Source organism: Colossoma macropomum, unplaced genomic scaffold, assembly GCF_904425465.1.
Source record: "Colossoma macropomum unplaced genomic scaffold, Colossoma_macropomum, whole genome shotgun sequence".
Lineage (NCBI taxonomy): Eukaryota > Metazoa > Chordata > Actinopteri > Characiformes > Serrasalmidae > Colossoma > Colossoma macropomum.
In genome coordinates, this window is record NW_023494790.1 from 1,522,278 (window position 1) to 1,549,658 (window position 27,381).

At 40.8% G+C, this 27,381-nt stretch overlaps 1 protein-coding gene across 1 annotated transcript; it reads left to right on the forward strand.

The window, feature by feature from the left end:
• LOC118808991 (transmembrane protein 150A-like) lies at window positions 1–27,306 on the forward strand. The gene is made up of 7 exons (XM_036571881.1): window positions 1–530; window positions 5,501–5,548; window positions 10,943–11,029; window positions 15,777–15,844; window positions 19,387–19,514; window positions 25,593–25,770; window positions 26,988–27,306. The coding sequence occupies exons 1-7, from the start codon at window positions 466–468 to the stop codon at window positions 27,197–27,199; spliced, it is 786 nt and encodes a 261-aa protein (XP_036427774.1). The 5' UTR covers window positions 1–465; the 3' UTR covers window positions 27,200–27,306.
• Window positions 27,307–27,381: the final 75 nt, after the last annotated feature.

Here is a 27,381-nt window from a genome sequence, read left to right on the forward strand (position 1 = left end):
CGCTGATTGGATAAGCGCTGAGATATAAACTCTGTGAACACTGGCGATTATTATAATGAGTAAACTGGCTCTGCTGAAATGGGACACTAGTAGCTGCTTAAAGGGAGGGTTAATGCAACATCTGGTTTCATGGGAACTGAGGAAGGAGGAGCCTCACAAGACAAAAACATAGTAGCAACGACAGAAAGTTACTACAGCCAACACAGGAGGACCTGCAGAGACCTGAGAGAGTCTATGAAGAAACTGAAGGCATCAGTCACTGAAGGATGTGGTCATTATATGGATGTAACCAGGCTGTGCACTGACCATGAGTGACGGTTGGCCTGTTGCTTTTGTGTGACCACCAGGGAATGACTGAACAGGGCAGAGCTGGACTGTACCTGATTTTATCTTGGTTTGCAATGTCATGAGACGAGAAGAGAAGTAGGTTTTTTTTTATTTCTATTTAACTTTTTTTTTTTGAGGATGTCACTTTGGGCTCTTTTACCTGCCAGCCTTTTTATTGGCACCATTTCTGGTGCTTGGATTGTGTGAGTATCAATGAAAGTAATGAGACAAACACACACACACACACACACACGCATATATATATATATATATATATATATATATATATGTAAACATGTGTACAAAACCATGTATCTCAATGTATTTTTGTCGTTTTTTAGTTTTTAACATAATTAAAAAAAAAACCTGTTGCCCTTTACATTGAGTGTAAGTTTCACATGAATGTACTATATGAAATGGCACAAAATGACTTACATTTAAAGTAAAGTATGTTTTTTCCTTCTCTAAAGTTACGATATGTGTAATACATATATTTAACAATTTATGATAGAAAACATTATTCATATGTAGATGGCGTATATATGCCAGCTTAACGTTATATAGAAAGGTTTTTATCTTCTTTGTTTCTTAAACATACGTCCTAATGAAGTGAAAATGAGTATAACAGCTAACTATACTAATGCAGATGTAAGCTGTTCAATAAAATCATTTAAACATGAAATCAATGAAAGTTTTACTCCCCAACACATTTGCATACTTTAATATTCAAAATCAAACAGTTTCCTGTAAAAAGTTACTATTTTAGAGATACAAGGTTATGCTTATATATATATATATATATATATATATATATATATATATATATATAAACCTCGTATCTCCAAAATGGTAACTTTCATCATGAAATTTACATACAATGTAAAGGGCAACAGGCATTTTCAGATTATGTCAAAAACTGAAAAATGACAAAAAATGGAGATATGAGGTTTTCTTCCAACAACAGCGATATATACACTGTTGCGCCAAAACCTCATATCTCAAAAATGGTAACTTTTAATAGAAGTTACTGCTGGAATTATTATTAATAAGCAATTTTGCACCTTTTCTGTTGGTCCATTCATTGTGAATTTTTCACACAATGTAAAGGACGGCTGTCATGAAGCTGAAGATGTTGTTCCAATGACTGCAGCGTATAATATAATAGAAATATAATATATTATATAATATATAGAAATATATATAGAATGGTTGACAGGGAGAGTGTTTGTTTATTCCTTTGTTTGTTCATTGTCTCTAAAAATAAGTTCACCATCTTAATTTGAGTTTTATTTATTTCTATAGCACTGCTGCGCTGAACTGTCTTATAGTATTATGGAATATGGAATAATTATATCTCCCATGTCTTTTTGAATTTTCACAAAGAATGAAAATGAATAGCTCATATATGCTCAGCCTGTATTTTACTGTAGTTTAGAAAACACTCCAATGAATGAGCAGCAGTCGTTTTGGAAGGTTTGTGGGGTGAAGCAGGTTCACGAGAAGTATTCAAACTCATGCAAACAAAATGATGAAACAGCTGGACTACAATGATCAACATCTGTAGCATTGAAAGCGGCAGTTATGTTTTACTCTAATGCATCTCAGGACAAACTGAAGTAATCAGCGTTTCTGTGATGCTCTAAAGTCACGGTTTGAGGTGGTGTTACTTCAGAAAGGATTTCTCAGAGTGAGATGAATGTCAGGCCTGCATTAAGCAAATAGTAGCGCTGATATCAGGAGATCCCACGCCTGTGATGATATGTTATCATTATTGTGAAAAATTACATCACACTATGCTTTTTTATCACAGTGGGTATGATCAGTACTTCTAAAACACTGAGCAACTGCATGGACCATAAAAAGACATACTTAGTCCAGTTACAGTGAGCCTGTAAACAACAAGTAGCTGATTGGATCTCAGCTCATAATGACATCATCTTATTATATTCATGTATTTTTACTAGTTGTTTCATTTTTCCTCCTGTCCCTTCTAAAATTTTGGCAACAGCTGAAAAAAAACCTATATAACACCTTTCTAAAAAACCTGTATATAATTACGTGTTGAAATACCATGAACGTCCCTGTCAACAGTTTGGGGACACCTTTTTACCTTGTGTTGTTTTCTTTTTTTCACCCAGACTGAAGTAATGTTTGACTTCCACTCCCCCTGCAATGGGGCAAAGGTTTAGTGATCATAAAACAACTACGTACCAGGGATTTGGGTATATTAAAGCAATAAGCCACTGGAGGCCGTGCATTACGGTGATTTTATCATGGGAAGGGTGTTCTTAGGCACAACGTAACGCAGGCAACATAAAATATGATAAAATGCACAATTTTATCAGAAAAAAAGTTTTAGTTATTATTCATAATAATCGACATAAACAAGTATTGCCAAGTATTCTGGCAAGAAATGTAGTTCCTTTAGCGTGTGGACCGCTGAATGAGGAGAACATTCGGTCCATGAGTCTTATTTTGCACCAATCCAGCAGCGCCCTCTTCTCACACTGGGGCTGAATCTCAAACGGCTCCCTGCTCCCTACATAGTGCACTACGTAGGAGTTTAAATACTGCATCCTGCAGCCCAACAGTGAATAATATAGCTAAAAATAGTGATTTGGGACTCAGACACATCCACACTCGATATTGATGCACTGTTTGGCTGTAGAGTCTAGAATATCTGAGCTTTCATAGCTAGAACACTATTTAGGGAATTTAGGGAGCACGGAGCCGTTTGGGATTCAGTCTGGGTTTGACGCGACTTCTGACTGAAACATGAACATTTAAAGCACGTAATCTGTTCAAGTGACATTTTTATTCTTTGTACTGCTGTTTTACAGTTAATCATACCGTAAGTGCTTTAATTCATGCCTATGATATTAATGATGGAGTTGTTTTGCATGTTTGCTATCTTTTAGCCTGTTTGGCTAGCTGACCAGCCCAGTTCTAGTTAAGAACATAAGTTGTCAGCCCCTCAGTTTAAACAAAAAACAGTTCTTCCTTCATCAGTACATTTTCCATTAACAGCAGAAGGGTTTTTCATGCCGCGGTGCAGTGATACAGAGTTCAGTCGCTGCAAGTCATAGGTGAGTCATAGGTGGTCATAGGTGAGCATATATTGTGCATTTTACAATGGCTTCTAACGCGGCTCAGCCAATCAGATTTTAGCACCGGAACATTCCATTTTATAATTATCTTCAACACAGCTTTATAAACATCATAGTGTTTTCCTCAGTGTAAAGAACAACAGGCACGTGCACAGGTAGACCCCACAGGGGGGCTTGAGCCCCTGCAAATTCATCTTCAAGTGCCTTCTTGGTTGGTGTGCATAATAATCATCTTAAATATGGCTGTTGTTAAGGATCTGTTTAAACAAGGCTCAGCTTAATCTTGTTCTGGCAACAGAGCTTGTGAATCTGCTTGGGTTCCATCGCCCCCTCTGGTGCAGTACAGGCCACCTGTGGAGTATCTCTGACCTGTCACGCATCACCACAGTGCAGCAACAAATTAACAATAATGTTTCTTTAAGAAACCCTTAGGGACTCTATGATCCCAAACAAACAGCAGTAAGAGGCATTTATAACATTTTGTTATTGTAAAAGGTTCATGTTGGACAGCATAGTGAGTAACACTGCAGTTTTGTATGCTGGAGACTGGGGTTCAAATCTCTGTTAGAACAGTAAAGCTAGCATTTTTGGCTGCTTTGGGGACAAAAACTCTTAACACTGAAGCCCCTGCCTCCCAAAATGTCTGTGCACAGGCCTGAAGAGCAGGTTTTGCCTAAATAATGATCTTACCCATATGGAAAGAATAACATATTTCAAATGTAGTGATCAAATATATTTTTGCAATGTATGAAAATGGCTAAAATATATTTGTTAAATATATTTTAAAAATGCATTTATTTGTTATAATGTAGTATGTACATTATATATTCATTATGTATGTAGTTATAATTAAGGTTACAGGTAGAACTAAATATACATGAGCTGAATGAACAGAATTGACTTCTGTGATCTGCACTGTACTTTACATTAACCATGTATGAGTGGATCAGACACAGCAGTGTCCACGCACTGTCCACTCTATTAGACACTCCTACCTTGTCAGTCCACCTTGTAGATGTAAAGTCAGAGACGATAGCTCATCTGCTGCTGCACAGTTTGTGTTGGTCATCCTCTAGTCCTTCATCAGTGGTCACAGGACGCTGCCCACAGGACGCTGTTGGCTGGATGTTTTTGGTTGGTGGACTATTCTCAGTCCAGCAGTGACACTGAGGAGTTTAAAAACTCCAGCAGCACTGCTGTGTCTGATCCACTCGTACCAGCGCAACACACACTAACACACCACCACCACGTCAGTGTTACTGCAGTGCTGAGAATGATCCACCACCCAAATAGTACCTGCTCTGTGAGGGTCCATGGGGGTCCTGACCACTGAAGAACAGGGTAAAAGGGGGCTAACAAAGTATCAGAGAAACAGATGGACTACAGTCTGTAACTGTAGAACTACAAAGTGCACCTATATAGTAAGTGGAGCTGATAAAATGGACAATGAGCGTAGAAACAAGGAGGTGGTCAGAATGTTATGCCTGATCGGTGTATTTTGGCATGGACTGCAATGTATTTGAAATGTATTTTAAATATATGAAAATGACCATATATTTCTTTTCGGAACTGTTATTAAAAGCACATATAAAAATGTTTGGTCCAAAAGGTGGTATAAAGACCTGAAAGGTTTGAGTGCTGCTGCATGCTGACATCACAACAAGGGAAGGAAACGTGTAGCCTTTGGCTAAAACAGCTTTCTGTTCGATGTGTTGAGTTGTGGCAAACCGGCAGAGAAAACATGCTGGAGGTCCCCAAATGTTTGACAGGCAGTGTAATTAATAATGAGCTGAGTCAGTGTGAGTGAGCAGAGCTTCATTAGCTTCTCCATGGACTGAGGAGATCTCAAAAGATCTCTGACTCATTGCATAAGGATTGAAAGTCTTCACTCAGTCTGTTGTGGATTTCTCTTAATGTTTTACTCGTCGTCCGTGGACGTCTGTTATCAGTGTCTTCTCCTTTTTAATGAGCCGTTTGTGAGAACGTTCAGATTTTGTGTGCTATTCTCTTCTCTCTCTCCTTCACACACACTTTATCCCACTTTTTCTTTCTTCCTTTCTTTACAGATATGCTATGGCACTCTACAACCACCATGTCTGTCCGGTGAATAACTGGTAAAGCGCTCTCACCTCAGTCACTTCCACATACAGTTCAACATCCACAAACAATTATGTCGCTGTTGTCGGAAGAAAACCTCGTATCTCCAAAATGAGAACTTTACAGGAGAAGGAAAAAACATACTTTACTTTCAATGTAAGTCAATGGAACCAGAATTTTTTCCAAGTCATTTTGGGCCGTTTCTTTTAGTCCATCACTCATGAAATGTACAATGTAAAGGACAACAGGCATTTTTATGTTATGACAAAAATGGAGATACAAGGTTTTCTTTCGACAACAGGGATATACAAATGACATACAGTACTGTGTAAAAGTCAGAGAGCACCATTCATGTGCTTAATTTCCAGTCAAAACAGCCATTAAGTACAAGTTATTCAGTTTTCAGGAGATATTTCTGAGATAATCCCCTTGCATAAGGAAGGAGAAAATTAACGGAAAATTGGAGTTTCCAAAACTGGAGTTCAAAATAATTAAAAACTACAGAGAAAACGGGGCTCCTAACAACCACCTGGAAGAGCTGGTCGACCCCAAAACTGCCCCCATCAGATAAACAGCACTTAAAGCTTTCATCTCTGAGAGAGAGGAGAAAATCAAGCTGCTTCAGATTTGAAAACATCCACAGGTGTTTCTGTCCATCCTTCCACTGTGAGAAGACGACTCAGCGCTGTGGGTCTGAAAGGATGTGTAGCTGATCAAGAAGAACCTCACTGAGAAAAGGAGACGGACACATCAAACAAAGCAGCCGAACTAGCTACTGTTCTAATTTAGACTGATTGATTGCCTTTGGGGATTCATTCAGGACACACAGCATTATCGCAGAATTAGGCAATAAATTAATTTATCAAACAAATCTACTGAGAACAAACTCCTTTACCAGCACGGTAAGTGATAAAACGTTGTGCACTGCTTTGTTGTGGTTTGTTGTGTGAAACGGTGTGCAATGGGCTTTGAGGTACACTGCCTGGCCAAACAAAAAGTCACACACTCTAATATTTCGTTGGACTGCCTTTAGCTTTGATTACAGCACGTATTCGCTGTGGCATCGTTTCCACAAGCTTCTGCAATGTCACAACATTTATTTCTGTCCAGAGCTGCATTAATTCCTCCCCAAGATCTTGTATTGATGATGGGAGATTTGGACCACTGCGCAAAGTCTTCCCCAGCACATCCCAAAGATTCTCAATGGGGTTCAGGTCTGGACTCTGTGGTGGCCAATCCATGTGTGAAAATGATGCTCCCTGAACCACTCGTTCACAATTTGAGCCCGATGAATCCTGGCATTGTCATCTTGGAATATGCCCGTGCCATCAGGGAAGAAAAAATCCATTGATGGAATAACCTGGTCGTTCAGTATATTCAGGTAGTCAGCTGACCTCATTCTTTGGGCACATAACGTTGCTGAACTTAGACCTGACCAACTGCAGCAACCCCAGATCATAGCACTGCCCTCACAGTACGGTAGGCACTAGGCATGATGGGTGCATCACTTCAGCCGCCTCTCTTCTTACCCTGATGCGCCCGTCACTCTGGAACAGGGTAAATATGGACTCCTCAGACCCCATGACCTTCTTCCATTGCTCCAGAGTCCAATCTTTATGCTCCCTAGCAAATTGAAGCCGTTTTTGCTGGTTAGCCTCACTGATGAGTGTTTTTTAAGGCCACACAGCTGTTTAGTCCCAATCCCTTGAGTTCCCTTCGCATTGTGCGTGTGGAAATGCTCTTACTTCCACTATTGAACATATCCATGAGTTCTACTGTTGTTTTTCTATGATTTGATTTCACCAAACGTTTAAGTGATCGCCGATCATGATCATTCAAGATTTTTTCGACCACATTCCTTCCTCGAAGATGATGTTTCCCCACTGTCCTTCCACTTTTTGATAATGCGTTGGACAGTTCTTAACCTGATTTTAGTAGTCTCCTTAGATGTTTTCTCTGCTTGATGCATGCCAATAATTTGACCCTTCTGAAACATCTTTTCCACGACCACAGGATGTGTCTTTCGACATGGTTGTTTAACAAATGAGAAGCTACTCACTGCATCAGTTAGGGTTAAATAACTTGTTGCCAGCTGAAACATAATCACCCATGCAGTAATTATCCAATGGGAGGCTCTGACCTATTTGCTTAGTTAAATCCATTTTTTAAGTGTTTTTCTACAGACTTTAGTGCACAGTTTCTATTTATTTGCTTAGTTTAACATATTGAAAAGATAAAACATAAAATATCAAATGTGCCATAACTTTTGCACAGGCCACATTTTATGTTTTTTTTCTCCCAAGATGTTAAATAACCAGCAAATAAACAGTAATTGTGTAAAATGTGCCGAAGTTCTCTGTAGACTTATTTTTACTTAGAAAATCAACAAAACTGGAGTTTGTACTTCAGTGTAAGTGTTGTAAATTCCCTTTTTTTATCCAGCCCCCCTTGGAGAAGACCATCCGGCTGGCCAGGTTATTTGAGTTTGAGACCTTGATCCAAGCCAAATATGCACTTGTCGAGAAAAGGTTATGCAAGTTTTGCCATCACAGATGGAGCAGTGTTAATGTGAAAGGGTTAAAGTGTCACCGTTTAAGCCATCGTTACATTCCTGCCCAAACTGCTGAACGTCATCATCTCCATTTGTATGTACATATTCTAGCTATCTGTGAAAACCGTCCTTATGAAATCACTGTTTAATCAGAGACAGGTTAACTTGCATGCAGTCAAAGTATTGACTCAGAGTTTTATCAGAAGAAAAAACAAGGGGTCCACAAACAGGAAGCACAAATCATTAGGAGTTATATTGGGGTTGTAGACCTCTGTAGTCGTGTGGTCATTCTGTACTCGGCACCATGCTCTTATGCCCATATTAGGAACTCCGGGTCTGAGCTCCGTTTCTCCAGAATGAATAGGGTTTTCGAAAAATCGCCACTATCGCCCCTGTGGTAAATAAAAATGTTTAGAACCCGATCTGTTCTGTCCTGTGAACATTTTCCTCTCGAATATCACTGGATCATCTGAATTATAGGGTCGTTAAACTGTTGAAATATGAATATTGCTACATGTGAGCTAAAGCTACTGCACACCGAATTCACGTCATTAGACTGGCAGCCTCCTTAATCAGGTTGTCACCCCCTGGTAAACTGATTTAGGCTCTCAGAATATCCTCATTATTATTTTAATGCTGGTAACATTTTTTCTAAGGACATTTTCTCAGGACATGCGGCAGCTTTTTGTTCGACTTTTCCCGTTCCACCTTAAATGGTGCCGCAGTCACGTTATAAACTACTGCGCCATTTAAGGTGGAACGGGGAAATTCGAACAAGCAGCCGGAGAAAAAAAAGCTGACTCAGCTTCATGGAGGGCTGAAAGGCCTGATATGAGGAGGTTTCTCTATTTCCGCTGAACAGCTGAGTAACATTAACTTATTTTTGCTGTTTCACAGAACCGGCAGGTCAGTGTTTTGTCTCGTTTGCTGATGTTTGTGATAGCCAGTCACAGCTGCTGCACCATTTAAGGTGGAACGGGAACATTCAAACAAGAAGCTGTGAAAAAAGAAGCTAAATTCAGCCTCGTAGTTTAAGCCGGGGAGTATAAGGAGTTTTAGCCTATCAAAATATCCCACCTAGAGGTTTTATTTACGGGTTTACCTGTAATTAAGCGCTACAGTAGATCATTTCGATAAGGTAGCTCAGCTCATCAGAGCAGCGCCACAGCCTGCCTTAGTTTAGTGTAGCTTAGTGACATCAAACTGATGCGCAGTAGCTTTAGCTCGCATGTAGCAATATTAGTATTATAGCTCTTTAACGACCTTGTAATTCAGAGGATCCAGTGATGTTAGAGATAAGAATGTTCACAGGACAAAACGTATCGGGTTCTAACATGTTTATTTAACACAGGGGGCGCTAGAGGTGAATTTTTAGAAATCCCTATTCATTCTGGCCATAGAGAAATGGAGCTCAGACCCGGAGTTCCTAATATGGGCATAATGAGGACTACAGAATGACGCACGACTACAGTGCTCTATTGCTGATATTTCTTCTGTTTTTTCTTTTATTTTAAAGAAATTATATTTTAACAATTATTGGTAAGAAATGACATTTGAGTGTGCACATTTGTGTAATAATAATGATAAATAAAAACAATTCACTTTATTTAGTGCACCTTTTATACGAGTAGCAGCTCAAAGCAACACAATTCAATAACAATAATAATTCAATAATAAGTTCAAGTAAATTTCAATTAAAATGAAAATTAATGAATGAAGTTTTAGAAAATGTTTATATACAAATGAAGTTTTTGAGTATTACTCAAAATAAATAAATGCAATAACAGTCCATTTTAAAATGTATTTATAAAAATAAGGCAAACTAAATTAAAAAGATATAGTCGTGTGCAAAAGTTTGGGCACCCCTCTGGGGAGACTGACTTGGACTCTCCCTGGCTCCGCCCACTCTCCGCCTCTCACACACACCTGCAGCTCCTTTTGGACTCATTAAGACTGCTTTTTAAAACCCCTTTGTTTCCACTGTGGTTTTGTAAAGCCTCTGTGTTGCTACCTGTGAGTTCTGAGGCTGTTTATTGTGTTTTTCCTGTTTTTGACCTCTGCAAAGCTCTTTGGTTTCTGACTATGGATCTGTCTCTTTTACTGCCTGCCTGAATGTTGACCCCTGCCTGCTACGACGCCCTTAAAGTCACTTTGCTATTGCAACCTGACTCAGGTTGTTGTTATTGTTTTTTTCGAGTGGGAAGAAGTGACGACAACCTTTGCAGCAAATTATGATAAAAAATAACACGTTCTCTGCAAAATGTATGTACACTCACTTTGTATTTCATAGTTTGGACACCCTTCCAGTTATAAGGTCTCAAAACTTGTTAGGCCTTATTTGATTCTGTAGGCTTTAATTGACACTTTAGGACTGGTTAGACTGGTGAAGAATCATCATTGAGATGGTCCTTCCTCTCCACCATCACTCAGCCCAATGATAGCCAACACAGGCGTCTGTTACCTGAGGTAACAGAATTAGCTGTTAGCGTATTGAGCTGTTGCGTTAGCGGCAGTTTGAAAAGCTGCACTTTCTCGTCTTCACCCTTAAAGCTTGAGAGCATCATGTGATAGCAGGTGGAATTAGTAATGACTAAAGTGGGGCCTAATTGACTCAACTGGAGAGAAAACTGGGGACGAATATGTGAACTGAACATGAATCCCCAACGAAAGGTGGATTAGGGTTCACAAGGCCTCTCAATGTTTTCTGTATTTAGAGAGTTTGCAGAAGGCTCTGCGGATCTGCGGATCTAAGATTTCCATTTACATAAGATCTTGGAAAATAAACAGACAGATCTTCAGTGAGGCCTATGTGTGTTTGTGTGTATGTTCATGTATATATACATGTGTTTGTTCACTGTAGGGTGTATAACTCGTCATGTGAGGAGCGTCTGGTGGTGCAGACTGGACCTTTTCTCTGCTGCACGCTGGACAATATCCCACTTATCAGGTCAGTATTGAACACTTTACCCTTGCAGGACCACATTTTTGCTTATTTCATTATTACATAACATCATACAGCGTAACTCCAGACAATAGATAAGCACCCCCACACCCCACCCCACCCCCCTGCGCCCACCCCCCGAGCCCACCCACACCCAGAGGAACTCCACTCTGTGGAAAAAGAAAAACAAAATAACAAAATTACAAAAGAAGTTCTGTGGATCTTTCTGCTGAATTGGTTCAAAGTCGGAGTTCAAAACCCATTTTTGACTTTTAAAGCTGGTGTAGGTGACTTTGTAGAAAGGAGGGGTGAGCTAGTTTTTGGGAAAAATACCCTCCTGCCAAAGCCACACCCCAAAACACGTGAACGCACACAGCCTGACTACAATGCAGACATCCTCGAGGATACACACACACACACAGATTACATGACAAATACAAGATGAACATAGCTAGCTAGTCTACACCTACAGTGAGGCTAACATTAGCATTAGCCTAATACAGAATGACTACATAATTCAGGAAAATAACAAATTCCCCTCTAAATAACGCAAATAAAGATAAAAAGATAATAACCTGTCCAACAGAAAAACAGCAACCTTGTTGTCGTTTTCCTGGCTTTTCAGCTCCCTCAGGTTTCACCACTGTTGGAAAGCCACACCTATGGTCACTCTCTCGCTTTACCCTGCTTCTGTCTTTCTTATCTTTCTTTCTTTAGCAGTGTGAGTTGTTGTAGGTACTTGCATAACTTTCTTTCCCAGTCTTGTGAACCCAGCTCACTGTGTGTGTGTGTGTGTGTGTGTGTGTGTGTGTGTGTGTAGCAAATGAATACACATGCATGTGGGCAGATCATGGGGTGACAGGTAGACAAGCTGGTCAGCCATCTAATCTTTTTTTTTGGTCCAAATGAAATGACTGGAAACAGTCTTGTTACTATATAGGTGCACTTTGTAGTTCTACAGTTACAGACTGTAGTCCATCTGTTTCTCTGATACTTTGTTAGCCCCCTTTTACCCTGTTCTTCAGTGGTCAGGACCCCCATGGACCCTCACAGAGCAGGTACTTTTTGGGTGGTGGATCATGCTCAGCACTGCAGTAACACTGACGTGGTGGTAGTGTGTTAGTGTGTGTTGCGCTGGTACGAGTGGATCAGACACAGCAGTGCTGCTGGAGTTTTTAAACACCTCAGTGTCACTGCTGGACTGAGAATAGTCCACCAACCAAAAATATCCAGCCAACAGCGTCCTGTGGGCAGCGTCCTGTGACCACTGATGAAGGACTAGAGGATGACCAACACAAACTGTGTAGCAGCAGATGAGCTATCGTCTCTGACTTTACATCTACAAGGTGGACTGACAAGGTAGGAGTGTCTAATAGAGTGGACAGTGAGTGGACACAGTGTTTAAAAACTCCAGCAGCACTGCTGTATCTGATCCACTCAGACCAGCGCAACACACACTAACACACCACCACCACGTCAGTGTTACTGCAGTGCTGAGAATGATCCACCACCCAAATAGTACCTGCTCTGTGAGGGTCCATGGGGGTCCTGACCACTGAAGAACAGGGTAAAAGGGGGCTAACAAAGTATCAGAGAAACAGATGGACTACAGTCTGTAACTGTAGAACTACAAAGTGCACCTATATAGTAAGTGGAGCTGATAAAATGGACAATGAGCATAGAAGATTGGTGTATAAATTACCTAAATGAACTTTAGGTTTCATGGGGTCAGGTAACTGTAATAGCCTCCTGCAACAGCAGAGACTTTCACGTAGCAGCGCAACCACTGAAATGTGTAACATCTTTGGAATACCAGTCATTTGTGACCCCTGATTCAGAACAGGAAAAAAAGGAGTATGTTTTAATGTCCAGTCCATCTCATGAATCTGCAGTGTCTCTGCTCAGGAATGGAATGTAAACGTGCATTGGATTATCCTTTAAAACGTCCCTTTTTCAAAGCGCTACAGTACAGAGTCTGGACTTGCTCAGTGACGCTTTCCAGTTTTCTCTGCAGTCATGTGCGTTTTGCTGTGGGGGAAGAGCTGGACCTCTAGTTCAGGCCATAAATATCAAACCCACACAGCACTCATTAGCAGTAATGCTAACCAGTCAGCGCTCAGTAGCAGTAATGCTAACCAATCTGCACTCAGTAATGCAAACCAATCAAATCAAATCAAATCAAATTTATTTGTATAGCGCTTTTTACAACTGATGTTGTCACAAAGCAGCTTCACAGAAATCCGTTTAGAACAAAGTTTCAACATGAAATGTAAATCCTCCAGGTGAGCAAGCCAGGAAAAACTCCCTCAGAGCTGAGGAAGAAACCTTGGGAGGAACCAAGGCTCACATGGGGGGACCCATCCTCCTCTGGTCAAACTACATACAAAATTATTATTCTACTAATATTAATAGTAATAGTAGTAATAGTTAGGAGACTTCAGTGTAGAGTGGGCAGCCAGTCCAAGGCAGGTGGCGGTGACTGGGTTGTGGGCAACTGGTCTGAAGCGGGTAGCCGGAGAGCTCTACAAACAATCATCCAGCAGTGTCCGGCCGGACAGGTGAGCAGTCGTTTTCTCGGAAGAAAGGTAGGGAAATGGAGTTAGTTTAGTTCTGTATGGGTGTATGTATAGTAGTATGTAAAACATTTCCAGAGTGTGGCTAACGACTCCGGCAGATCTGACTATAACAGCTTAACTACCAAAAGCTAAACTAAACAAATGAGTTTTCAGCCTAGATTTGAATATTGCGACTGAGTCTGAGTCCCGAACATTTTCTGGAAGATCATTCCAGAGTTTGGGGGCTTTATAAGAAAAGGCTCTTCCCCCAGATGAAACCTTCTGAATTCTGGGAACTATTAAAAAGCCAGCACTCTGTGATCTGAGTAATCGTGGTGGCTCGTAAAGGGAAATAAGGTCTTGCAGGTACTCAGGAGCCCATGTAGGGCTTTATACGTCAATAAAAGAATTTTGTAATCTATACGGAATTTAACAGGCAGCCAATGGAGTGATGATAGAACTGGACTGATATGATCAAATGTTCTAGTTTTAGTGAGAACCCTGGCTGCAGCATTTTGAACTAGTTGAAGTTTACTTAAATTCCTGCTGGTGCATCCTGACAGTAATGCGTTACAGTAATCTAGCCTTGAGGTAATAAAGGCATGTACTAATGTTTCTGCATCGTGCAGCGATAAGGCATTTCTTATTCTGGCATTAGTAGCAGTAATGCTAACCAGTCAGCGCTCAGTAGCAGTAATGCTAACCAGTCAGCGCTCAGTAGCAGTAATGCTAACCAATCAGCCCTCAGTAGCAATAATACTAACCAATCAGCGCTCAGTAGCAGTAATGCTAACCAATACTAATGCACCTTTTATAGGACTTGTGATAGCATGTTAACACTAATCAGCACTCAGTAGCAGTAATGCTAACCAGTCAGCGCTCAGTAGCAGTAATGCTAACCAGTCAGCGCTCAGTAGCAGTAATGCTAACCAATCAGCATTCAGTAGCAGTAATGCTAACCAATCAGCACTCAGTACAGGTAATGCCAACCAATCAGCACTCAGTAGCAGTAATGCTAACCAATCAGCACTCAGTACAAGTAATGCTAATCAATCAGCACTCAGTAGCAGTAATGCCAACCAATCAGCATTCAGTAGCAGTAATGCCAACCAGTCAGCACTCAGTAGCAGTAATGCCAACCGATCAGCACTGAGTGGCAGTAATGCCAACCATTCAGCTCTCAGTTGCAGTAATGCTAACCAATCAGCGTTCAGTAGCAGTAATGCTAACCAATCAGCACTGAGTGGCAGTAATGCGAACCATTCAGCTCTAAGTAGCAGTAATGCTAACCAATCACCGTTCAGTAGCAGGAATACCAACCAATCAGCACTCAGTAGCAGTAATGCCAACCAATCGGCACTGAGTGGCAGTAATGCCAACCATTCAGCTCTCAGTAGCAGTAATGCTAACCAATCAGCGTTCAGTAGCAGGAATGCTAACCAATCAGCCCTCAGTAGCAATAATACTAACCAATCAGCGCTCAGTAGCAGTAATGCTAACCAATACTAATGCACCTTTTATAGGACTTGTGATAGCATGTTAACACTAAGCTAACGCTGGTACTAATAAACATTTTTGGCTGTTCTAGATGAAACATGAACATTTAAACCTTGTGAAAGTCATTCCATGTGTTTTATCTGAAGCTTGTAACAGACATTAACACATATCTGAGGTTGTATGCATCAGTTTTCAGTAAAGAGTCCTGCATAGAGCTCCCGCCACCGTCTTCCTTTACTAACAACTAACCCAAACCTGCAAACCTGCTTAGACTACAGCTCGTATTCACAGGCGGTGACGTATCTAGAACTTCCAGAAAGACTAGAGTAACATTTTATCCTCACAAATTGGTTCCATTGTAAATCAAAGCATGACTGGTTCCTCTGTCACTTTCTAAGTATGTTGGTAGTTATTCTAATGTGTAAGGCCTTCTGTTGAGCTCCTGAAGTCCCAACCAATGGGAAAGCTCACTTGGCTGTATTGATCTAGATACCACAAAGAAAACAATTCTGACTGGACAGTTTTCCATTGGGTGTTTGAAGATTTTAACCATTTTTTCCAAATAAAACTTAGCAATGAAATAAGAATATTATTGTTGTAGTCCATAAGTAGATTCCACATTTAAATTTCAGCTGGGAATACACTCACTTACAGTTCGTTAAATTTTCTCCCTCTTTTTCTCTCTTGTTTACTTTCTGCAGCAAATGTGGTGCTTTTCCTCCTGAGAGTTGCCTGTTCAGTCTCCTCTGCAGTATTGGATCCTTTATGGGTGAGTGGAGGCAAATTCTGTTCAGTTTATTTTCCATATTTAATTACTTACCAAAGTCAGAGATTCAGCACTCAGTAGCAGTAAGACTAATCATTCAGCACTCAGTAGCAGTGATACCAACCAATCAGCACTCAGTAGCAGTGATACCAACCAATCAGCACTCAGTAGCAGTAATGCTAACCAATCGGCACTCAGTAGCAGTAATGCTAACCATTCAGCACTCAGTAGCAGTAATGCTGACCAATCAGCAGTGATGCCAACCAATCAGCTCTCAGTAACAGTAATGCCAACCAATCAGCTCTCAGTAGTAGTGATACCAACCAATCAGCACTAAGTAGCATTAATGCCAACCAGTCAGCACTTAGTAGCAGTAATGCCAACCAATCAGCTCTCAGTAGCAGTGATAGCAACCAATCAGCACTCAGTAGCAGTTATGCCAACTAATCAGCTCTCAGTAGCAGTAATGCCAACCAATCAGCGCTCAGTAGCAGTAATGCTAACCAATCAGCGCTCAGTAGCAGTAATGCCAACCAATCAGCACTAAGTAGCAGTAATGCCAACCAATCAGCACTCAGTAGCAGTAATGCCAACCAATCAACACTCAGTAGCAGTAATGCTAACCAATCAGCAGTGATACCACCCAATCAGCTCGCAGTAGCAGTAATGCTAACCAATCAGCAGTGATACCAACCATTCAGCTCTCAGTAGCAGTAATGCTAACCAATCAGCAGTGATACCAACCATTCAGCTCTCAGTAGCAGTAATGCCAACCAATCAGTGCTTAGTAGCAGGAACGCTAATTAATCAGCACTCAGTAGCAGTGATGCTAATCAGTCAGCTGTGCAGTCATAATTTTGATATAATGAGGGAAATAGGAAGTTTTTGATTGTACCGTTAGAGCAGTTTGGGTGCGGTTTAGAGGGAGCGTATCCTTGTTAGCAGCTGATTCCACTGCAGTCCAGCACCAAACGTTTACCAAGTTGTCCCCAGATGTGTATTTTCATTACGTCCAGCCCACCGAGACTGCAGTCTCCCAGGAATGAGAACCATTCTGTTAGATGACCTGGTTATGGGGTGGGATGCTGTGAGAACACTGTGAGTGCCAGTGACCACAGAGAGATGGAAGGGGAATAAAAATAATGTCAGTTTATTACTGTCTTTCTTCACTGGCAACTTGGCATGCAAGTGAAGACAGCTGAACTGACATGAGAAAGAGGGGAAAAGACAGGCATTCCAAGGAGAGAGGAGGATCAGAAAGTCAGAGAAGAAAGAGAGAGTGTAGAAAATAGCTCTAACAGCAGAACCCAGAGTCCCAGTGGGAAAATGTAGGCAGTGCCGTTTAATTTTCACACAGATTTTTGTAGGAAAAGAGGGAAGCTCACATTCTGATGAATTCCTGGTGTTTTAAGGATGGAATAATGAAGTGATAAAGCTGGGAACACTTTTCCCTCCTCAAATTTTCACATCAAATAAAACAATTAGCAGTAGATAACTACGGAGCCCCGGAGGACATGGGGTAAAAAAATATTTTGAGGGAATGTTTTGCAATTTATACATTTTTTCATTTTCTTTTGTTTGTGTGCAAGTAGAATGCAATGATATGCAAATCATGTAAACCATTTTTTTTAAGGAAAACGCTACAAAGACAACATATCAAATGTTGAAACTGAGAAATTTTTATTGTTGATTTTTTGTTTATTTATTTTTTTAAATATATGCCCATTTTGAATTTGATGCCAACAACACATTCCAAAAAAGTTGGGACGGGGGCCTGTTTACCACTGTGCTTCATCACCTCTTCTTTAACAGCACTCTGTAAGTGTTTGTGAACTGAGGAGACACTGCTGTAGATTTGAAAGTGAAATGTTTTCTTCTTCTTGTTTGATACAGGATTTCAGCTGCTCAACAGTTCGGGGGCTATTTTTTGTGTTTTTTATTTCATAATGTGCCAAATGTTATCAGTGGTGACCGCTCTGGACTGCAGGCAGGTCAGTTTAGCACCCGGACTCTTTTAATACAGAGCAATGCTGTTGTAATACATGCAGAATGTGGTTTAACATTGTCTTGCTGAAATAACCAAGGCCTTCCCCGAAAAAGACGTCGTCTGGAAGGCAGCATATGTTGCCAAAACATGTATATATTGTTCAGCATTAATGGCGCCTTCACAGATGTGCACGTCACCCATACCACGTGCAAATATTTTAAAAAAAAATCTTAGTTTCAACATTTGTTATGTTGTCTTTGTACTATTTGCAATTAAATATAGCATTTAAATGATTTGCATATCATTGCCTTTTGTTTTTATTTACATTTTGCACAGCATCCCAACTTTTTTTTGGAAATGGGGTTGTAGTAGATACAGGCCGTTTTATTTGTCCTTTGCATAAGGAGGCTACCAGCTCCCTGAAACTGTCTGATGGGTTTTCATGTGCTTACATTTATGTGATAATGGCTAATGGCTCATTAAATTTGAGCATCAGAATCAGCAAACAGCCTGCAGATTCATCTGTGTAGCTGCAGTTTTGTGGTGAAATGAAAGACGACAATAAACTACAACCACAACCTTCACTAAACTGCACTTCTTAATGATTATATTTAACAGAGGTGAAGCCACAGCTCAGCTGCTTATTTTCCTCTCATATCAAGCTGCAGAGTTAGGGCCCGTCACACAATTACAGGAAGAAATGTTAAGTGTCAACATTTCAACATCCTCAAATTAAGAACCTGTATCTACTATATTTATTTCGTTTGTGCACGATCAAAAGAAAATGAGAGAATGAATTGTTAATGGTGGGAACAAATTAAGAAATCATTGCCATGAATAAAAGAAAACGTACAAACTGCAAAACGGTCCCTTAAAATAACCCTTATTTTCACTCCGTAGATAACAGAAGAACTCTAGTGTGCAAAAAAAACTTAGTAGCTACTGATATTGAAACTCCAATCTTGCGCTCTTCCTAACTGGCCACTTTATTAGAAACACCTATCTTGTGCTTCCACTCTATGGCCATTTTATTAGAAACACCTACCTTGTGTTTCTACTAACTGGCCACTTTATTAGAAACACCTACCTCGTAGCTCCGCTATATAGGTGTACCGTTACAGGCTGTAGTCCATCCATTGCTGCACAGTTTATCTGCTCCCTCTAGACCATTCTTTATTGGTCAAGTTCTGACCGCAGGACCACTGTTATCCAGATATTATTTGGGATTTGGGTGGTTGTCCGCTCTCAGCTCAGCAGTGACACTGAGGTAGTGTGTGGTGTTGGTATGAGTGCATCAGACACAGTGATGTTGCTGGAGTTTTTACACACGTCAGTGTCACTGCTGTGCTAGGAATGTCCTCCCCACAAAACTTTCTAGCCAAAGGCCGCCCTGTGGTCAGAAACTGGCCCATGATGAGTGAGTTAGAAGGTGGCTAGCCTGTATTTGTACATGTGTATAGTAAAGTGATAAGGTAGCTGTGTCTAATAAGGTGAATGAAAGGGAATGATGAATGTTTTATTGATGAAAGCAACTGATTGGTTTCTGTCTGTTTTCCAGTGATGCTGATTGGTCTGCTCCGCTACGCTCAGGTGATCCACAGACAGCAGAACAGTCTGTTGAATATGCTGGGCCTTTGCACTGGCTGGCTTTGTGCTGCAGGGCTCACTGTAGTGGGTAACTTCCAGGTAAAATAGCCCAAGAGAGAGAATTTACCAGTTTACTGGGTTCTATGAGTGTCAATGTTACATGAGTTTCAGCTGGAGAATTTGTTTTTCCTGCTTACACAGTAGTGAATGAAGTCTTGCTAATACAAGTCTTGAAGAATAAACCAATAAGCCACACTATAAACGTGATAAAGCACATTACAGTGCTTTTATTGTGGTTGCACTGTGTTATTAGCAGAGACAAAATACAGTATGGCTGAAAACACCAATGTTCAGTAGCTAATGTAATTTCTTACTAATAAACACAATAAACACCAAGCATCTCCCGTCAAGCGTTAACAGTAAGCTATTGTGGGGTCAGTGTAGAATGTGATGCGGGGAAACATTGGGCTTTAAATGCTCTTTTATTGAACAGTCAACAAAGGAGAACCTCCGCTCAGCGCTAACCATGCAGCTAGTCACTTCTAACCATACATCTACACTTCATGGTAGGTCCTAACACTGACTCCACTGCCCCACCGTCCAGCACAGAATGACACAACGAACACATCTGCACATCATTAAGTTAACAGCAATAACTTTTTGACATGGAAGGTCTTTTTCCGGGCCACGTATGCCCCGATCCCATGGCAGCACCGGCCGGTGCAGTGAGTAGCACGTGCCATCCCAGCTCCTCCGGCAGCAAATGCCCCAGCGCCAACTCCTCTTGCACTGCATTCTTGAACATGCCTGCCAAGCCATTGTGCTCCATCTCCAACTCTTCCATCCATTCCTCAGGAATCAGCTGCATAGCTTACCACACCGTTGATGCCCACTCAAAGCAGTGCTGGAGGGCTGCGCTCAACGACAACAGGTCACTGTGCTGCTCTGCTGGCAGGTTCTCGGTGCCGGCCGCTGACCGCTGACCAAGTGTCCTCGCTGCCACATCTTTCGCTGTCCTCCTGCTGGGCTCCGCTGGCCTTCTCTGTGCATGCCTCAAGCACTCACATGGCAGCGCAAGCCAGTGGGGAGATGCCAAATTGCTTGCTAAACAGCATCAGTTGGCACGTGGCTTATTGCTTTGGTGAACATTTAGAGGACAGCTGCCCTGGAAAAACTTCTAATTGTTGGTTTTAAGCCATTAAATATGTTTACAATTTGTTTTAAAAGATTGAGTCTTGCTCTTACCTCTCACATTAGACTCCCACTTCAAGATAAGATAAAATAAGATAAGATAAGACAAGAAAAGATATAAGAAGACTGACTGACCAGTTCCTAATGATCTGAGAGTTCTGTTCGGCTCATATCGCTGCAGCAGGTCAGATAAATGCACTGCTCCTGCACCATTCAGACATTTATAGAGCAGTAACAGCTCCTTAAAGTCTGTTCTGGAACAGACTGGTAGCCAGTGTAAGGATGTAAGAAAGGGGGGGTCCTTCTTTCCCCCCTAGTGAAACTCTGGCAGCTGCATTCTGAACCATTTTGTCTTCTTTGGGGGACCAGTTAAGAGACCATTACAGTGATCAATCCTGCTAGAAATAAAGGCGTGGATGAGGTTCTCCAGGTCTGCTTTAGTCAAAGCTGATTTTGTAACTGCTTTGACACGACTGCTAAAACAGATCAAAGTCAATTACACCAAGGTTACGTACTAGTTCTTTAGTTCTTTTTTAGTCCCACAGTGGGAATATTCACAGTGCTACAGCAGCAAAGTACCAGCAAGGCACTCAAGAAAAGAAGTAACAAGAAGAGAACAAATAAGGTAATTAACCAAGTTAATTACTTAACTTGTTACTCATTACTGTATAGACAATATGTATAATACTAGAAAAAAGTATATAAACTCTATCCTTCACAAATGTAACAATATAAACATTATAAATAGAAAAGCAAAGAAATCTGTTTAAAAAAATGATAATTTAAAGTCCTGCACCTGCCATAATTGAAGACTCGCAGAACTTTCTCATGCATTCTTCCAGAACAAACTCTACATGGGGACGTCACAAACGTGTGATGTTTGCCTTCACCGTGTAAGACTTTCTCACCTGCTGTTACAATTTACTGCAGGTTTGATGGAACCCATACTCCCAGGCCCCGAGGCTGGACTTTTACTGTGTTTATTGCTATTGTATAATCTTGCTTTGATCACGTCCAGCAAAACAGCTCTTTGCGCACCAGGGCCCCTGATGGCTATCTATCTCCAGTGTGCTCGCATTGCATCCGCTGATTGTGTGCTAAATCAAAGACATGCTTTGCTTTTTGATCCTTCTCACTTTCCATAGCCACCCTGCAGTCCTGTAGGTGTGGTCCAGTGACTATTATGCAGAAAGTTCTGGTCCTTTCTCTGGTTCCTCATCTCTTTGGATGCTCACGTGTACCTGGGGCATCACAGTGTAAAGACTGGGTATACAAAACACAAAAAGGAGGAAAAGGAATGTGAGTTTTATGTCAGTCGTGCACATTTGTTATTGCTGGAATGAGTGATGGTCATGAATTCATTCCTCCTATTTGAAGAAATCTGCATAACTCAGTGTGTGAGATGTAAACAGAGTGATTCAGAGTGGGTTTGGTGTGAAATGGTTCAGATGTCTTTACAGTGGTGGTGATAGGAACCAGGGGTCGCCATGACTACAACACAAATATAGACATTTTATTTACTATCCAGAACCACCAGTGAACCTACACGAGTCTTCTGAGCTTATATGGAATGTTGATGATGGGAAATAGTGGAAAATCTGAAATAATAAGTTTTCTTTGGGGACTATTTTGTTATAAAACACCCTGCATGTATCCCTCCACCATGAATGGATTTTAAAAATCCATCTTAGACAAAACTTTATCTCAAAACTATCATAAAACAGTGTCTCAGTCATCAGGCAGTGAATTCACATGAATACTATTTCATGTAGGAACTTTCTGTGAGGGAGCTTTTAGAGGTGGACGTCTGGTTCCTATCACCACCACTGTGAACAGTTCTGACTCTGTAAGTTTCTCTAGAACAGAGCGTTTCACACCAAACCACTCTGAATGACTCTGTTTACATCTTAAACATTTAATCATGCAGAAATTTTGAAAAAAAAACATCATTTCCCCATTTAGTTTTTAGTTATGGGTTAAGGTAATAGGCTTGCTAATGTGGTTTCTGACACTGGTTTCTATAAACATATCAAAAGAATTAAAATGTAGAAATCACAGCCACCTTAAAGCCTGAATTTTGTCTGCACTTGTGTCCATTTTCATTTCATTTTCATGGACACAAGTGCAGTCATACGGTGTCAGAAGCCACATAAGCAAGCAGTGTACACTGTACACAATGATAATTAGTGGCTATAGGCTTCTATTAGCCACACAACTCCAGCATAAAACTAAAGAAGCAAACTTTAGACACAAAACATGTCTTGGCTGACTGGTTACATTTGGGGTGAAAACTTTGTAAATTACAACCCCATTTCCAAAAAAGTTGGGACGCTGTGCAGAATGTGAAGTAAGAACAAAATGCAATGATGTGCAAATCATTTAAACCATTTATTCTATTGAAAATAGCACAAAGAAGAGAAACTGAGAAATTTTGTTTTTTGAAAAATATTTGCCCTTTTTGAATTTTATGCCAACAACACATTCCAGAAAAGTTGGGACAGGGGCAACAAAAGGCTGGTAAAGTTGTGTAATGCTAAAATAACACCTGGTCGTTATTTGGCAACAGGTCAGTAACATGATTGGGTATAAATGAGCATCTCAGAGAGGCGGAGTCTTTCAGAAGTAAAGATGAGGAGGGGTTCACCACACTGTAAAAGACTGCACCATCAAATAGTGCAACAATTCAAGAATAACGTTTCTCAACATAAAATAGCAAAGAACTTTGTTGGCATCAAATTCAAAATGGGCATTTATTTCTCAAAAAACAATAAAATTTCTCAGTTTCAACATTTGATATGTTGTCTTTGTAGTGCAGTTTCCTTTAAAAATATGGATTTACATGGTTTGCATATCATTGCATCCTATTTTTATTTACTGCACAGCGTCCCAACTTTTTTGGGAATGGGGTTGTAGATTTCTTGCCAAACTATCACTTTCAGCCACCTCAAGCTGATGAGGATGACTTGAAAAGCTTGATCTGAGACGAGTAGAAGCTTCATGTGTTTAATTGGAAGCGTACACCGCTGTATGGGGTGGGAGGTGTATCTCTCCCTCACTGTTTGTTGTCATAATATCACTTGCCCAGGTTTTAAAAATGTCCTGTAGACTTCACGTGTTTTCTCGCTGGGGGTCAAAACATAACGGGCCAAATCCTCAGCCTTCAGCGTCCAAGCGTGTTTACAGTCGCTCTAAGCGTTCTATAGAAGTCCCCCACAAAGTTCAGACCACTGGGCTTGGTCTCAGAACTCTCCAGGTGCTGCATTCTTGCTGGTTCTGAGTGCTGTGTAGCTGCTCCAAACCCATTCCTCCTTCTGCGTCCATGCCCTGCACTGTCAGCAAGACTCCTGCAGTGGAATGTTTATTATAAACAGTTGTTGAAGTGAAGCCAGAGCTCAGTCCATGAAGGTCATCAGGTCCACAGACTCCGCTACTGTGGAGCAGTGGCACTTTCTCTGCCAGTACCCAGCCCTAGCATGTATCATGGGTGTTTTGGTTTGAGATAGCACTGACCAAAGCTGCTAAAAGGCTGTACAGAATACTGAGAGTTTCTGATTAAGGTTTATAAAGCGATGCTTAATGAATCTAGAAAATATTCATACTGTCCCACTAACATTCTGACCTCACATCTTTTTTGTGTGTTTTAAGGGGACATATTAGATTTTTGTCTGATGCTTTTCTAAGCTGTGGTCATATTTCATATTCATTTCCCCATGTTTGCAATTTGACAGAATGAGCTTTGCTTGAAAACCGCTTCACAAAATGAATGATTTTGTTTTAAATTGACTAAATATATTATACACCGATCAGGCATAGCATTATGACCATCCTTGTTTCTACGCTCATTGTCCATTTTATCAGCTCCACCCACTAGATAGGTGCTGACAGTACGTCACTGAAGTGCCCTTGAGCAAGGCACCTAACCCCCAATTGCTCCCTGGGCGCCGTGGATAGGGCTGCCCACTTCTCCGGGCAAGTGTGTTCACTGCCCCCTAGTGTGTGTGTTCATTAGTGTGCATGTACTGCACGGATGGGTTAAATGCGGAGGTCTAATTCCTCTGTGTGCAAACACAGTTGGCTAATGGTTCTGAATTGATTGAATTCAACAATGCAACATACTGTATTGTGTCATGCTGTGTCACAGTACACTGTATTGTATAATTCTGTATAGCAGCATATTGTATTGAATTGTATTGCAGCATATAAGACTGTATCAGACTGTATCACAGTGTATTGTATTGTACTGCAGCATATCATACTGAATCTAATTGCATTGCATGGGATCGTATTGTGTTGTATCTAATTGTACTGAGTTGTATTGCAGTGTATTGTATTAATATCATATTGTATCTCACTGTATCGTGTTGTATCGAATTGTGCTGCAGCAGATTGTATTGTATCTACCACAGTGTATCGAGATGTATATACAGGATACATCATTTTGTATCCCATTGTGTCCTATTGAATCATATCACAGCATGCCAGGTTGAGGCTAGTGTGTTAGCTTATAGTAAGAGTGTCAGATCAGGACACTGTAAGACACAACTCACAACTTTGATTTCAAATGTTGTACTTTTATGATGTTGAATGCTCTAATAAACTGAAAACATTAACATATCAACATATTAACATAAAGCACATATTGTGTCTACATAGCATTAAATCATATCAAATAGAATAATGAGTCATTACGCCACTGATATTCATTATTAATTAATTAATATATTACATGTATGTATTTAGATTTGTTAATAAAATGCCTACTTGATTAATCATTTATAGTAACATAATGTATGAAAGATGTATTTTAAATATGCATTGTTTATATTTTAATGAAGTTTAATTTATTATAATAGGACTATATCTCATTTTTATTCTATTTGTAAAATCAATGTAAGCAAGGCGACGCTGTTCACACGTTCTGCATATATAATCCCATTATAAAGTCATTCTGTAACCCCCCCCCCATTCTCTGTGTGCCTGTTCCAGGTTGACTTTGTGAAGGTTCTTCACTATGTGGGTGCAGGGTTGGCGTTCCCCAGCAGTCTGCTCTTCGTGTGTGCGCAGACGGTCCTGACGTACAGACTGGCCAAAACACAGAGAGACTTCCACACTGTCCACCTCAGAGCGGCTCTCAGCCTGCTCGCCTTGGTCACTCTCATCCTCAGTATCCTTTACTCTGTGTGTACACAATGTTGGAGCAGTTCATGTGTCATAGCTCCCTCTGGTGGGCTGGAATTGAAATCAGATTAGTCTGGATTGCAAATGACTAACTAAACTATACTGATCAGGCGTAACATTCTGACCACCTCCTTGTTTCTACACTCATTGTCCATTTAATCAGCTCCACTTACTATATAGGTGCACTTTGTAGTTCTACAGTTACAGACTGTAGTCCATCTGTTTCTCTGATACTTTGTTAGCCCCCTTTTTCTTCAGTGGTCAGGACCCCCATGGAGCAGGTACTATTTGGGTGGTGGATCATTCTCAGCGCTGCAGTAACACTGACGTGGTGGTGGTGTGTTATTGTGTGTTGTGCTGGTCTGAGTGGATCAGACACAGCAGTGCTGCTGGAGTTTTTAAACACCGCAGTGTCACTGCTGGACTGAGAATAGCGTCCTGTGACCACTGATGAAGGACTAGAGGATGACCAACACAAACTGCTATCGTCTCTGACTTTACATCTACAAGGTGGACTGACAAGGTAGGAGTGTCTAATAGAGTGGACAGTGAGTGGACACAGTGTTTAAAAACTCCAGCAGCACTGCTGTGTCTGATCCACTCGTACCAGCGCAACACACACTAACACACCACCACCACGTCAGTGTTACTGCAGTGCTGAGAATGATCCACCACCCAAATAGTACCTGCTCTGTGAGGGTCCATGGGGGTCCTGACCACTGAAGAACAGGGTAAAAGGGGGCTAACAAAGTATCAGAGAAACAGATGGACTACAGTCTGTAACTGTCGAACTACAAAGTGCACCTATATAGTAAGTGGAGCTGATAAAATGGACAATGAGCGTAGAAACAAGTCATTATGTTATGCTTGATCCGTGTATATTGTTATATATTGTTAAAGTTTGAAAACATACTTTTTACTCTGCAGTCCTTAAATGGATACTCAGCTGCAAAAACGGTCTGTTATGAATTCACTAGTTTTGTTACACAGTACAAATTCAGAACTCAAATTTGGGCTAAAAGGCCCATCCCTGCTTTAAATATGGGATTTTCAGATGACCCGAGATATTTTCACAGTACTGTATACCAAAACAAACTACCTATTCAACCATGATAGTGCATCACAGCCTGGAGTATTATTGCCTGACATTGTCAAATCTGTAATTTCTTTAAAAATGTAGCTCTTGATCCTTAACACTCTGTGTTCTAGGTGGGGTGTTTTTCGTGCAGGAGAGTTTTGCTCTGCAGCACGCGGCTGCGCTCTGCGAGTGGCTTTTCGCCATCGTTATTCTGCTCTTTTACGGCTCGTTCGTCTTTGAGTTCCGCTTCATATCTACAGACACTTTGGTGGTGCTGATCCAGAAAGGAGCAGCACTTCATCTCTCTCAGAATGACTGTAAGCTAGAGAGCGCCTAGCTCAACCTCTCCCACGGGAGCGATAGAGGACTACTAAAGTACACTGACCGGTCACATTAAGTCCACCTTCTTGTTTCCACACTCACTGTCCATTTTATCAGCTCCACTGACCATATCATTTCACTCTGTAGCTCTACAGTTACAGACTGTAGTCCATCTGTTTCTCTGCATACTTTGTTACC

Bases quoted from the DNA above. Each gene is read 5' to 3' on its own strand.
- LOC118808991 (XM_036571881.1), top strand. From the start codon at position 466: ATGTCACTTTGGGCTCTTTTACCTGCCAGCCTTTTTATTGGCACCATT. The intron at 5,549-10,942 runs GTAAAGCGCTCT...TGTTCACTGTAG, and splicing joins GTCTGTCCGGTGAATAACTG to GGTGTATAACTCGTCATGTG. The intron at 25,771-26,987 runs GTATCCTTTACT...TAACACTCTGTG, and splicing joins CTTGGTCACTCTCATCCTCA to TTCTAGGTGGGGTGTTTTTC.